Source organism: Pipistrellus kuhlii, unplaced genomic scaffold, assembly GCF_014108245.1.
Source record: "Pipistrellus kuhlii isolate mPipKuh1 unplaced genomic scaffold, mPipKuh1.p scaffold_m20_p_5, whole genome shotgun sequence".
In the NCBI taxonomy this organism is placed as follows: domain Eukaryota; kingdom Metazoa; phylum Chordata; class Mammalia; order Chiroptera; family Vespertilionidae; genus Pipistrellus; species Pipistrellus kuhlii.
Genome location: NW_023425551.1, coordinates 43,996,144 through 44,008,543, shown reverse-complemented (window position 1 = coordinate 44,008,543; position 12,400 = coordinate 43,996,144). Strand labels below are relative to the sequence as shown.

General features: G+C 42.2%; 1 protein-coding gene across 11 annotated transcripts in view; it reads right to left on the bottom strand.

Moving 5' to 3' along the window:
• The window catches only part of MDN1 (midasin AAA ATPase 1), a 143,868-nt gene that overhangs the window by 33,868 nt on the left and 97,600 nt on the right, over positions 1–12,400 (bottom strand). For all 11 annotated transcript variants that reach the window (XR_004983670.2, XM_036414109.2, XM_036414110.2 and 8 more), the window contains 12 exons: positions 10,034–10,269; positions 9,789–9,884; positions 9,056–9,150; positions 8,647–8,768; positions 7,912–8,058; positions 6,970–7,079; positions 6,054–6,127; positions 5,365–5,563; positions 3,838–3,997; positions 1,942–2,088; positions 1,276–1,402; positions 142–247 (listed from right to left, as the gene is read on the bottom strand). Coding sequence is in view for 10 of the 11 variants with exons in the window: in XM_036414109.2 (XP_036270002.1) it covers positions 142–247; positions 1,276–1,402; positions 1,942–2,088; positions 3,838–3,997; positions 5,365–5,563; positions 6,054–6,127; positions 6,970–7,079; positions 7,912–8,058; positions 8,647–8,768; positions 9,056–9,150; positions 9,789–9,884; positions 10,034–10,269 (1,619 nt within the window). In the remaining variant the exon portion in view is untranslated. The remainder of the gene's footprint in view (positions 1–141; positions 248–1,275; positions 1,403–1,941; positions 2,089–3,837; positions 3,998–5,364; positions 5,564–6,053; positions 6,128–6,969; positions 7,080–7,911; positions 8,059–8,646; positions 8,769–9,055; positions 9,151–9,788; positions 9,885–10,033; positions 10,270–12,400) is intronic.

The window sequence follows — 12,400 nt, the reverse complement described above, 5'->3', positions numbered from 1 at the left end:
AAATGTAACAAAATTTATTACAAGATGCTCTCTAGTTAGGCACAAAATTACACTGACTTGTATTGCAAGTTTAATGATGTTCTGCCCTGGGATGACAGAGCTCCCCGGGCCCTGGCAATTCTGAAGGGTTACCGCTCTAACCTTGGCAGGAGCTGCTAGGGCTGCACTAAGTCTGGCGTGTCGTGCAAGAGAACGATAAAAATACTTCTGGCACCCGTCCCACGAGGTCGAGATTTCTGTAAGCAGCCTGAAAGAAAGAAAAAAATTAAAACATTATTTACTTAATTAAAATCACTTATCCCACCCCAGATCCTAACGATTGAGAGATTGATATATTTAGCCACAACCAAAAGCTGAGAGTATGAACAGTTTTATTTCTACGAGGCACTCATGAGTCCTTTATGCAAAGGATGTATCATGTACTTAGCACTGAAAGTATAATGGGAAGATAAATTATGATGATCATATGGTTTCCTTAATGGAAACTTTGTAATTATCTTGGCAGAGGAGGCTAGGTCATAAATCTCAATGCCTACAAGGGCCAAGCAGATGTCACATGATTAAGGAGAGCCAAGCAGAAAATGATACATGGCAATGACAGCTGACCTCCTCGTGGGAGAACAGGGCTTGTTAGGGAGCACTGTGAACCGGAGAGCATGTGTTCTGTCAAAGGACGAGAGCCTACTTCTGACCACATGGGAAAGCTAGCCCACTTGGCCAAATTCTCCTAAAAAAATGGAAAATCCAGAATTTTTACAGAAAATTTGTACTGTTTACAATGTTGTGTTGAACTAGAATTTAAAGCACAAGAAGGCTACTAACCAAATTAAACACAAATGTACGCAATACTCAGTTCATGCAAATCAGCATTTACAACAACCTCACCGTAGTTAATAGAGGCAGCTCTGTCTCAAGGATTCTAGGTTCTCAAATTCAAAAATATATTACAATTTATGAAAGGTTTATATTTGTAAAAGAGCCAAAACTGTGGCTGTACTCTATTTTCACTTGCATATTCCAATGAAGTAAGGAGACCTCAGGAAAATCAAAGAACCAAAAAATAATGAAAGAGGCAAAGACGAGCAAAGAGAAAGGAAAAAGAAGGGAGAAAATTAACACTTGCTAAATGCTCACCAGGAGCCAGATCCTGAGCCAGGCATAGGTCTAAATGCTATCTTTAGAGCAATGCTAGGAGAGAGGTATTGTCATCCCCTTTGGCAAATGAGGACATGGAGGCTTGCATGACTGGCTCCATTTATAATTAAACAAACAAACCTAGAATCTGCCTCCTGAGTGCTGCTGACTATAGACAATGCGCTCCGAAGATCCAACGGGCGAAGATGAAGCATCTCTTGAGGGTTTTTTGAACGGGCCCAGGCAAGACCTTTACGATATGACAAACCTAGGAAATAAGTCGCATGTGTTTGAGTAAAGATGCTCAGCAGAGAGTGGATGTGCTCTGACCAGCTCCTGCCCTCGATGCCATTGTTACTCAAAGTCAAGTCCTCAGAACAGCATTGGCCAAGGAGCCTATTGGAAAGCAGATGGCAAGGCCCTGCCTCACACCCATCGAAACAGAATCTACTTGTGCACTTTAACAAGATTTCCCAAGTGACTTGTACAAGCACTGAAGTTTGAGAAGCACTGCTCTCTGATCTTCTGATCCTGGAAGGGTGGGTGCTGTACAACATATGGTGATGAAAATAAAGAACACGATTTCTGAGAAATCTCATTACAAAATTGAAAATATTTGGAAATCACAAACAGTTCATCACACGATTTTGTATTGTGAGACTGGAACTCTTAAAATGGCATTTTAAAACCTTGCTGGCCACCTTCTATTTCCCATTGTCTCCACTGTTACTAGAAAATTCCTTCAAATCATCTATCTCCCTAAAAGCTGGTGATTATACTCCATTGGGTTTCAAGTGAAAACCTTACCGGTTTTTGCAAGGTGCTTAAAGAGGTCTGCCAACGCTCGCTGCTTCTGCATGAGAATGTGCTTGGCTTCTGAACGCTGCTTCTCCTTCTCTGCGGAGGGCTCTACCTGTAAGCTCTGCAGCTCACTCACAGAGGAAATTACTTCACCTGGGGGGGAAACAGAAATATGGAAATCCCCAGCCTCATTAATGTGCTACAAGTACCCCAAGACCAAGGACATTTTGGGTGATGAGGTTCAGATGTTATTTTTATATCCAGCATGACAACAGAAAAATAAAAACATATGGGATTTCATTTTTTTGACAACTCAAAAGTAGTTCTTTTTTTAGGGGTTTTATAATCACGCAAAAAGCACTTACTGAGCACCAACTGTGTGCAGTAATTGATAATAGGAATTTAAATAATCTGAAGTGCATTTCCTGTAAATATGATACACACAGATCTCCTACTCTGTACCTGCTCCTTGGTAGACAACGTGTTCACCTGCACAACTCCAGAAGCACTTATTTGTAGCTGCTCAGAGAGGTCTCTCTCTTTCTAAAGGCCAGTCAGCTAAAGAGTGGACTTGCCGACAGGACTTGAACCCTGGCCCAACCAACTCCAAAGCCCAAGTTCTTTCTCCAGCACCACGCTGCCTTCCAGAATACCAAGAGGTACCTGCAACAGGCACCTGCCACAAAACAATGTTTGGGCTGACTGTATCCTCCCAGATGCATGTTGAAGTCCTAACCCCATAGTACACCAGAATGTGACTATTTTTGGAGACAGGGCCTGTAAAGAAGTAATTAAAGTAAAATGAGGTCAATGGGTGGTCCTAATTTAGTATAAGTGGTGCTCTTAGAAGAGACTAGAACACAGATATACACAGGGGTAAGACAGTATGAAGACACAGTGAGAAAACAACCATGTATAAGCCAAGGTGAGAGGACTCAGAAGATGCCAAACATTTCTTGGATTTTTAACCTCCAGAACTGTGAGAAAATTAACCTGTTGTTTAAGCTGCCCAATATGTAGCACTTTGTTAACGCAGCCCTAACAGACTAACACAGGCAGTTTGAACTTCCAGGTGAGGGCAAGCGCACCACATGCAATCCCTTGGCACCACATAGGAAGTGGAGGGGAGAATGCTTTGCATCACACAGAGCGGGTGTCCTATCCAGAAGACGCATATGGGACCTGTATTCTATAGACAGACCTTATCATGAGGCTAAGGGAGAAAAGTCATCTTGAGCAATAATAATAGGCTATTATTCTAAAAGTTTTCAAAATAAGAAGCTCCCTGAAATTAAAACATAACCTAATTAAAGAAGGACCAGCCTCACTCTGACACCATACACACTGGGGGAAGTGGTAAAGGGCTGCCAAGCATCCAACCAGCCTACTAAATGCTGGATTACTCTCCCTAGCCGCTGATGTTATACTACTGAGCAAATCTTGGCTCTCAAGAGATGAAACTGCTATTCCACTCTGAAGTGAAGAAAGCAAGAGGGCTGTGGGTGAATCTTCCTTTTTCTTTAACTCAAGAGACAGAATATTGAGAGGCAGGGACAACTTCCAAACTCTGGGAAATCCATCTCTGTGACCGTCTACTCATGGCCACAACCAACAGGAGCTGATACAGACAAGGATGCTATAAAACGGCCTAACAGCTATAAAATGGCATAACAGCACTAGTTTAGATTAGAGAACAAGAGGAAAATTGAAGGTTTGTGTCATTTCATTTGGCTCCTATATCTGGGCTCGGCTAGTTTTTAGCCCACTTGTTTATTCAATTAACTCTCAACAGTATTCAAGATGTCAAAAAAGGGCATAGGTGACAGATTCCCAGCGCTGCTGGGCCACTGGGAAAAACAGAGAGAGCAAACCCAACCCTGGCCCCTGGCTGCAGGCACCTACCGGTGAACTGATCGAGGCCATCCACGAGGTGAGGGAGGCGGCTTTCCTTCATGAGCATCAGGCACATCTTCCTCATTCGTTTCGTGAGCTTCGGCAAGCGATACAGAAGCTCACCCTCCGAGGGGAAAGGAGCTCCCTGACACTGTTCTGGAACTGTGGCCTATGAGACAGAACATGGGTTGGTTTTCCTGCCAAGAACACAAGTAATAGCACTAACTGCTCAGGCACTAAATGTAAGTGCTGTACCTTCCACACACACACTTAGCTCAGCAAATATTAAACTCTCTTCTGAAGTTTCACAGGAACAAATGTAGCATAACCGAAATTAAAATAGGCATGAACTGTGGATATTTAGAAAACTGTACTGCTGTTCCATGAGTCACAGCAGTAAAGGACCCCACCCCACCTCTGGCAACAACAGTGCCAGCCATAGGAGACTATGGTTCTGATCTCTGGATGCAGCAGGATGAATATGCATGCTGCCTTTGAGGTGCTGTGCTGCCCAGCAAGGCTAAACTGATCTGCCAAATCCTATTTCTACTGCCATCCCTCCTGGCCTGCCACTTCCAGTTCAAATATCAAGAACTCAGATAGCAGATGAAGAGGAAAGCTTTCATCCACAGGGGCATATTTTCATTATTTTCTCTCCTAAGAATCCCTGAAATCCCTGTTATCATTAATAGCATATCAAAGCTTTAGGTCAGCATGACAGCCTGAGAAGGGGTGGTAGGGAAAGCAGTGAGCTGACAAATTAAAAAAGAAGAAAAAAGAAAAAGAAAAGAACACCTGGCAACCATCTTATCTGTAGAGTCATATCATGACTATATAGCCATATCATGACTATATAGCCATATCATGACTATATGCTGTAGAGCCATTTCATGACTATATGCTCAATTTCTGAAGAACTCCATTGCTCCCTCTATGGATCCAGGGTGGGAAGTACAGTAAGAAGGCAAAAGTGATTCCTCTCTTGAGGCATGCTCTCCTCCCCAAATCCTGGATCTCCCTACAACCAAGAATAGAAAGCAGGAACACCCATCCTGTAATAGACCTATTCACTCAAAGTCTCTATGACTAATACATTTTCAAGAATTTTGCAAGCCACCACTTAACTATTGGTGCTTGAAATTGGCCACAGTGAGAGTATTTACACCATAGTCATAACAACCACTATCAACTAGCACATTACTGCATACATTCACGCCTGGTGCGGCAGCTTCAATATTAGCACCCAAAGGCAGCTCCAATGGCATATTCCTACACTGATGCTTCGAATTTTTTGTCTAGGTAAATGAAATGGTCACAAGTAAGCACACTTATTTATCTTAGGCTAGCATTAAGATTTCAGCATCAGGATCCTGGCATTTTGTCTTATTCTGTAGTGAAGTCAGACAGACATACAAATGTTAAATAGATCCAAAGAGCAAGAATTTAAAGGTATTTCCTCACCTAGTTCTAAGAACACTCCTTATAAAGAAAACAGAAATCCCATCTGACTGGCCTAGGAATTCCTCAAGCTAGTACCTGTGCAGTTGCTGGCCGGGCTAGCAGGGTCTCCCTCAGAGCCTTGTTCAGATTCTGAATGGGAGATGCTTCACTCATGGCTGCTCCTGTTGGCTGCGGCAAAAAGTCAGGCTGTTCCTCCTTGTCACTCTCCACCAGGGATGACTGGCAGGGTTCACTGAGGACAGCTTCAAATTTCTTCATGAATTTAAAGAGGGTCCTGGCCCCAGGTAATAACAGAGATGAGGAGGGAAAAATGGATGGAAGTCAGGAAATATAAAAATAACATCATATTATGTACACATATAACTTACCTTTTGTATACAATGAGTTCCATTAGCTACTCACAATCATCTTATATTTTAAAAGAATAATTATGACAAGTATTGTCATCTCTTCTCTAGGAGAAAAAATTAAAGCCAGAAATTGTGGGATCACTTTACTCAAGGTAAAACAGCTGGTGGGTGGCAGAATTCAACCTTTCATAACACACAGGCAGCTTTACCTCAAGGCACACCAATCCAGCCTGCTGGTAGACCAGGCGTTGGGTGGTAGGGGATGGTGTTGAAAAGCCACACCAAAATAATCTTGTGTTTTATAATAATAATTTCAGGCAGCACTAAGTCAGGCCTTTATAGCAATGTAATCTTGCTGCCTATCATTCACAAATTCTGAGCTTTAGTCACCCTTAGTTCTAAAAGATGAATTACCTGTGTGTCTTTTCCACAGACTGTTTAATGGACCAGAAGCTGACATCATTCCATTTGGATATCTTAACAAATTCCTGTAAAATAAATGAAGCTCAAGGATGGTTTTATAAACCTAGTATCATTCTCATTCTGTTTTTTAAGATCATCTGTTTGCCAAAGACCAGAACCCACTCCATCCAAACATAGGGCTATATCAGTGAACAAAACACATCTAAAAAAGGGACCAGTGTTTGTCTCAAAGGAATGAAAAGGACTACTGCCACAATCAAAAGGTCACCTGATATGTACTCTGGCTCATATCAGGGTTGGTTCCACCACTATTAAAAGTATAAAAGAGAGAGGGTACTTATGCCTGGCCAGTGTGGCTCAAGAGGCCATGGGTTTGTATATGTGCTGCCGAAGCGAGCACAAGGCCATGGGTTTGATTACGGGTAGGGTATATGCATGGCTTGTGGGCTCAATCTCCAGCAGGGGGCATACAGGAGGCAGCAGATTGATACTGATGTTTCACTTTGACCAATGTTTCTATCTATCCCTTCCTCTCTAAAATAATTAAACACTTAAAAAAAAAAAAGGGGGGGGGGGGTCCTCCTTACCCTGTGGCACTTCACGGCACATGGTCAGTGCTCCTCTGAGCTGGCAGATCAGCCGGGTAAGCACTAACAGACACCTAAGGCAATTCTCCTAAGGAGTCTTTGGTGGATTACTCCACTGGCCCCTCACAAACTGAGCTAGGTCACAATGGAACCAATGCCACAGAGTGTAAATCTTGCCATCCTGCTGAACAGCTGCAATGCTCGCCTCCATTCCCCAGAGCCCCTGCCTCATTGTTAAACAGATGAAAGAACAGAACTAAATAAAAACAATCTGCTGATTTTGCTCTCCCAAGAGTGATCATGACAGTTGTTCATCTTACTTTAAGTTCTTTTTCTAGGGGGGAACGAAGTTCCACAATTTTGGCCTGGACCCGGTCAAAGAATTGCTTGTAATAATGGTACAAATTCCACAGAACACTGCAAAGTGAATCTGGAAGAAATAAAAAGGAAAGAAAAACACCACACTTGCTACATGTGCTACTGGCTCCACCTGGGGGTGTCACATCTCAGAGATGTGCCTTCCTCATTCCTCTTTAGGTCGTAAGTTTACAATGTGTTTCATAGGCTCAGCAGGGAGCCTAACTGAATTTAGCAGTTCCCATCAGAGGCAGGCTGTCAACAACTACTCTTTTTTTCATTTCAGCTTGTACTTCTTGTTGCACTATTTCTTAAAGATGGTGTACTCAGACATTCTGCTAAATTTAATTTCAAACGCTTTATCTAAATCTTATTGTAAAGTCAGCAGAAACTGAGCCCGTTTTAAAAGGTGGCATATTAAGAGGCTCACCTTGACTGCTCATTCACATACACTCTATACTCATTTTACAGTGAGTATTATCCAAGTTGCTGCAGTCAGGGGAAAGTAACTGACAGTAGGAGTTTTGTGTGCAGGTGCTTAATGAGTGGCATTGTTCTCATTACATCAAAGAACCTATCAATGGCCTGGATCAAGCAGAAGCTCAGCAGGACATACCCACTGTCTAGACAGAAAGGTGTGCTGCCTCAGCCTGCCAGTTTGAGCCTGAGCTCTGCACCTGGCAGGTTACCTCTGCCAGAGTTCAGCAGTCAGCGCTTCACTGATAACCAGCCTGTACTTTACTTTGAATGTTTATCTCTACATCTACAGTGCATCACATTAAAGTAAAAGATGACTAGAAGTTTAAAACCTGGTATGCAATAAGATACCTGTATCATGAGGAGAATTCAAAGTCTAATCCATTTTAACATTGCAGCATAAAAGGAAAAAAAAGGTGTCTCCTTACCTTTTCCTTCAACTTGTGGCATCAGCAACACATGACAATGGAAAACCAGTAACATCTGAAGGCGTACATGGAATTCTCCCAGTGAGGATCCTTCAATAAATGCTTGTAATGTGCTGACCAGCAACATCAGGGTCATCTGTTTGTCATCTGTAGAGATTCAAAGAGGAAAACATACAACTGCCTGCAACCATCACTCCCTATTCATAACATGCACGCAGTCTACTAGGGGACCCACTGAGGGATGGCAGTCAAGTAGAGATCACAATCACAAGGAAGCTTTGAAGCAAGGATTGCAGCTAAATTCCAAGCTGATGTACAAAGTTGCACTCAAGGTGTGTATTAAATGCACTCCCAGCAAATTATGAAACTGAATTATGAGATGCTCACTGTAAGTATGAAATGAAACACTTTTAAGCTCAAGCACATTAACTGCTACCTACCAAGAAAGCATCATTCATTTTGACTTGTTTCATGGACATGGAGCCTAAGGAAACCTTATCTTATGACTAACTCTCTACTTTCGGGAAAAAGTCATTTAACCCTCTTTTGTGATTAAGAGAAGAACTACACGTCTTTCTTGGCTGACAGCTCAGAAATACCATGAGGTCAAATGACGCTTCCTATGTGAAAGCAGTGGCAGGAGGGGACATGGGTGCAGGTAAATCCCACACTTTGCAGCACTCTGAGTTTAGCTTGAGCCCTCTGAATAAGCAGGCAGTGTCTGACAGGTGTTACCTTCCTGTTCTTCTGTTTGTTCCTGCATGTGCTTCTCAAGCATCTGATAGATGGAGAACCAGTGCTTGGTGGATTTCTCAGTGTGGCGCTTCATGGTATTATCCAAACTCATAGACCAGCAGCTGAAACATGAGAGAAGAGGCCAAGGTCACATTTAAGGAAATCCATTTGAAATATCCAGAACAACAGAAGCAGCAGCTACATGAAGATGGAGAAAGCTCTAAGTTTGCTGCCTCAGGATGGTATGCTGTCACCTGGTCTCTACTAAGGTCGTTCTAATGCCCAGCTTTTAATGCTGTGATTAATGGCTGAAAGCATATTCTCTAACTGTACTATACAAACAAGAAGAAATGAACACTCACGTCCCTGTGACACAGTCAGGAAGTGAAGTGACAAATGTATCGCTTACTTCAGTTCCAGTTTACGCCAACGAATGATCATCTGACTGACCAAATCCAGGTGTTTCCGCAGAGAGAGAGCTCGACTCGCATTCTCCTCCCAATCCTACAGAAACAAAAGTAAGAGTTATTATGGCCATTAATCAATCTCCTCATCACCTCCTCCCTCAAGAACATCCTGGGCTTTTCCTGTGTAAACACCACTGGGTCCTTCAACAACTCGTATGCTGATTTACCAAGACCCATGAGTTTACATCCAGCTTCCAGTTCTTTCTGGTAACCTGACAGAACCCCAGCAGAGCCAAGATTAGAGGCAGACAAAAAGCACCGATTTGGAGACCTGGGCAGGAATTCCTGTTGTTAGTCCATGACCCCTGCAAAGTTCAGGGCCCTAATCTGACTATCAGGGAAGCACCAGCTACCTCCCTGTGAGAGGACTGAGGGGGGAGAGTGTGTGAAGACACTAAGTCAATCTGAAGGCCCACCTAGAAGTCCTGCCCAGAAACCCTCAGTGTCCATGGATGCTGCATCCCACCCAGAACAGGTGAGGTAGGTAGGTCCCTTACATGCCTCACAGAGGTAATGGTTTCTCTTGCAATGCCAGAAAAAAAAACCACACAAGGTTTATCCTTCTCCTACCCAGACTGTAAGTTTCTGTCCCTCTAACACTAATGGTGCCACAAGATACTTTTTTTTCAATTGATCACAAACTAAAATGAGGAGGAAAAGGGGGAATCATTATACCTGTGCCTTTGCCAGAAGGATCTCTAACCCATTCAGGAACTTGGAGATGGGACTGGAAAGTGGGAAACTACGAATTCTGTCCATTACAACCGTCAGCTTCAGGGAAAAAAAGAATTGGGGTTACTTCAGTGTAAATATCAATCATCCAAAGTCTCAGGGTACTGAAAAGAGACCTCCACAGAAGTTTCCTGCAGGGATGGCAAGAGGACACATCCTCCGTGCCCTCTCCGCACCACCCACCCTACCTGCATAAGCGCCGGATGTTCGGGCCAATCCTGCAGCAGCCGAATGACAGCCTCTGAGAAACCCTGAAGCACAGGTTGACAAAGCCGTGCTTCTGGGACGTTGGGGTGCTGGTAGAAGTCGTAGGGTCCATCTGGCTTCACTATCAGGTCTGTCGTCGCCTCCCCAAAGAGAGTGTTATGGGAGAGGGTGCAGGCCAAAAGCTGGCTGCCCAAGAGTTGGTCAGTCAGTTCAACGCCTGTGAAGTTAACGTCATAGTAAAGTCAGTGGACTCAGTAATTTCAAAAGTAAGTTAAAAACATGCTAGAAACATGCTAGAAAATAATGAACTAATGAAGCTGATACTTCACTGCCATTTGCAACCAAAGCAACATAGGCCTAGAGGACTGTGACCTACTACTGCTGCTGCAGCCACGAAACTATGCCAAGTTCCTAGGTTATATCCGAAGAACTTGGATATGACCTAAGTGAATCAAGAGTCTGGCTTGATGGATTCAGAATCAGAGTTTCTGTAGCCGTTCTCAGTAGATATAAATGAAATTTAAGGACTCCTTCCTATTTGCATAGAATAACTCATGAGGTCATGGAGAACACTACATCAAACCATATTCAGGGAGATTAATTTCTGAGTTCCCAGAAATACATGTTATCATTTGAAAAGCACTGAAGCTATTAGAAGAAATAATGTTGAAAAACAAGACCATTTAAACTAAGTCCACACCCTTATTTTGTTAATCCCTTAAACCCAAAGCATTCAAATGATGAAAATCCATCTTTATCACAGAATTTTAAGCCCTTTTTTTTGAGTCAGCTTAAGTCTTTTAAACTAAGAAAATTATATTAATAATGAAAAAATATATCTAGTTTAAAAAAAAAACAAAAAAAAACTCTACACTCTTCTCCACAGTGGCTGCACCAGTCTGCAATCCCACCAGCAGTGCACAGGGTTTCTTTTTCTCCACATCCTTGCCAGCACTTGACATTTGTTGATGATGGCCATTCTGACAGATGTGAGATGGTACCTCATTGTCACTTTGATTTGCATCTCTCAGATGATTAGTGACGTTGAGCATGTTTTCATATGTCTCTTGGCCTTCTTTATGTCTTTTGAAAAGTACGTATTCAGGTCTGTTGCTCATTTTTATACTGGAATTTTTATCTTCCTTTTGTTAAATTGTACAAGTTTTCTGTAAATTTTGGAGATTAGGCTCTTATCAGATATAACATTGACAAATATGTTCTCCCATGCAGTAGGCTTTCTTGTTTTGTTGATGCTTTCTTTTGCTGTGTAGAAACTTTTTATTTTGATGTAGTCCCATTGATTTATTTTCTCTAGTTTCCATTGCCCTAAGAGAGCTATATCAGTGAAGATATTGCTTCAGCATATGTCTGAGATTTTGCTGCCTGTGGATTCCTCTAATATCTTTATGGCTTCCTATCTTACATTTAAGTTCTTTATCCATATTGAGTTTATTTATGTATATGGTGTAAGATGGTGGTCTAATTTTATTTTATTTTTTTGCATGTATCTTTTCAATTTTCCCAACACCATTTATTGAAGAGACTGTCTTGAGACACAGTGATCCCACTTCTAGAAATATATCCCAAGAAACTAGAAACACCAATCAGAAAGGATATGTGCACTCCTATGTTCATAGCAGCACCATTTACAATAGCTAAGATTTGGAAATAGCCTAAGTGCCCATCAGCAGATGAGTGGATTAGAAAACTATGGTATATCTACACAATGGAATACTACACTGCTGTAAAAAGGAACTCCTACCATTTGCAACAATATGGATGGATCTAGAGAGCATTATGCTAAGCGAAATATGTCAGAGAAAGATAAATATCAGCCGAAACCGGTTTGGCATCGGTCTGCGGACTGAAAGGTTCAATTCCGGTCAAGGGCATGTACCTTGGTTGCAGGCACATCCCTGGTATGGGGTGTGCAAGAGGCAGCTGGTCGATGTTTCTCTCTCATTGACGTTTCTACCTCTCTATCTCTCTCCCTTCCTCTCTGTAAAAAATCAATAAAATATATATTTTTTAAAAAAGATAAATATCACATGATCTCACTCATTTGTGGAATATAATGAACAACATAAACTGATGAACAGAAATATTGTAGATCTAGAGACAGAGAAGCATCGATCAGACCACTGAACCTCAGAGGGAGGGAAAGGAAGGGTAGGGACAAAAAAGGAGAGATCAACTGAAGGACTTGTATGCATGCATACTAGTATAAGCATAACCAATGGACACAGACACTAGGGGAGGGCACGAGCAGGGGGGTGAGGGTGGGGCCAATGAAGGCATAAGGACACATATGTAATACCCTAATCAATAAAAGAAAAATAATTTTTTTA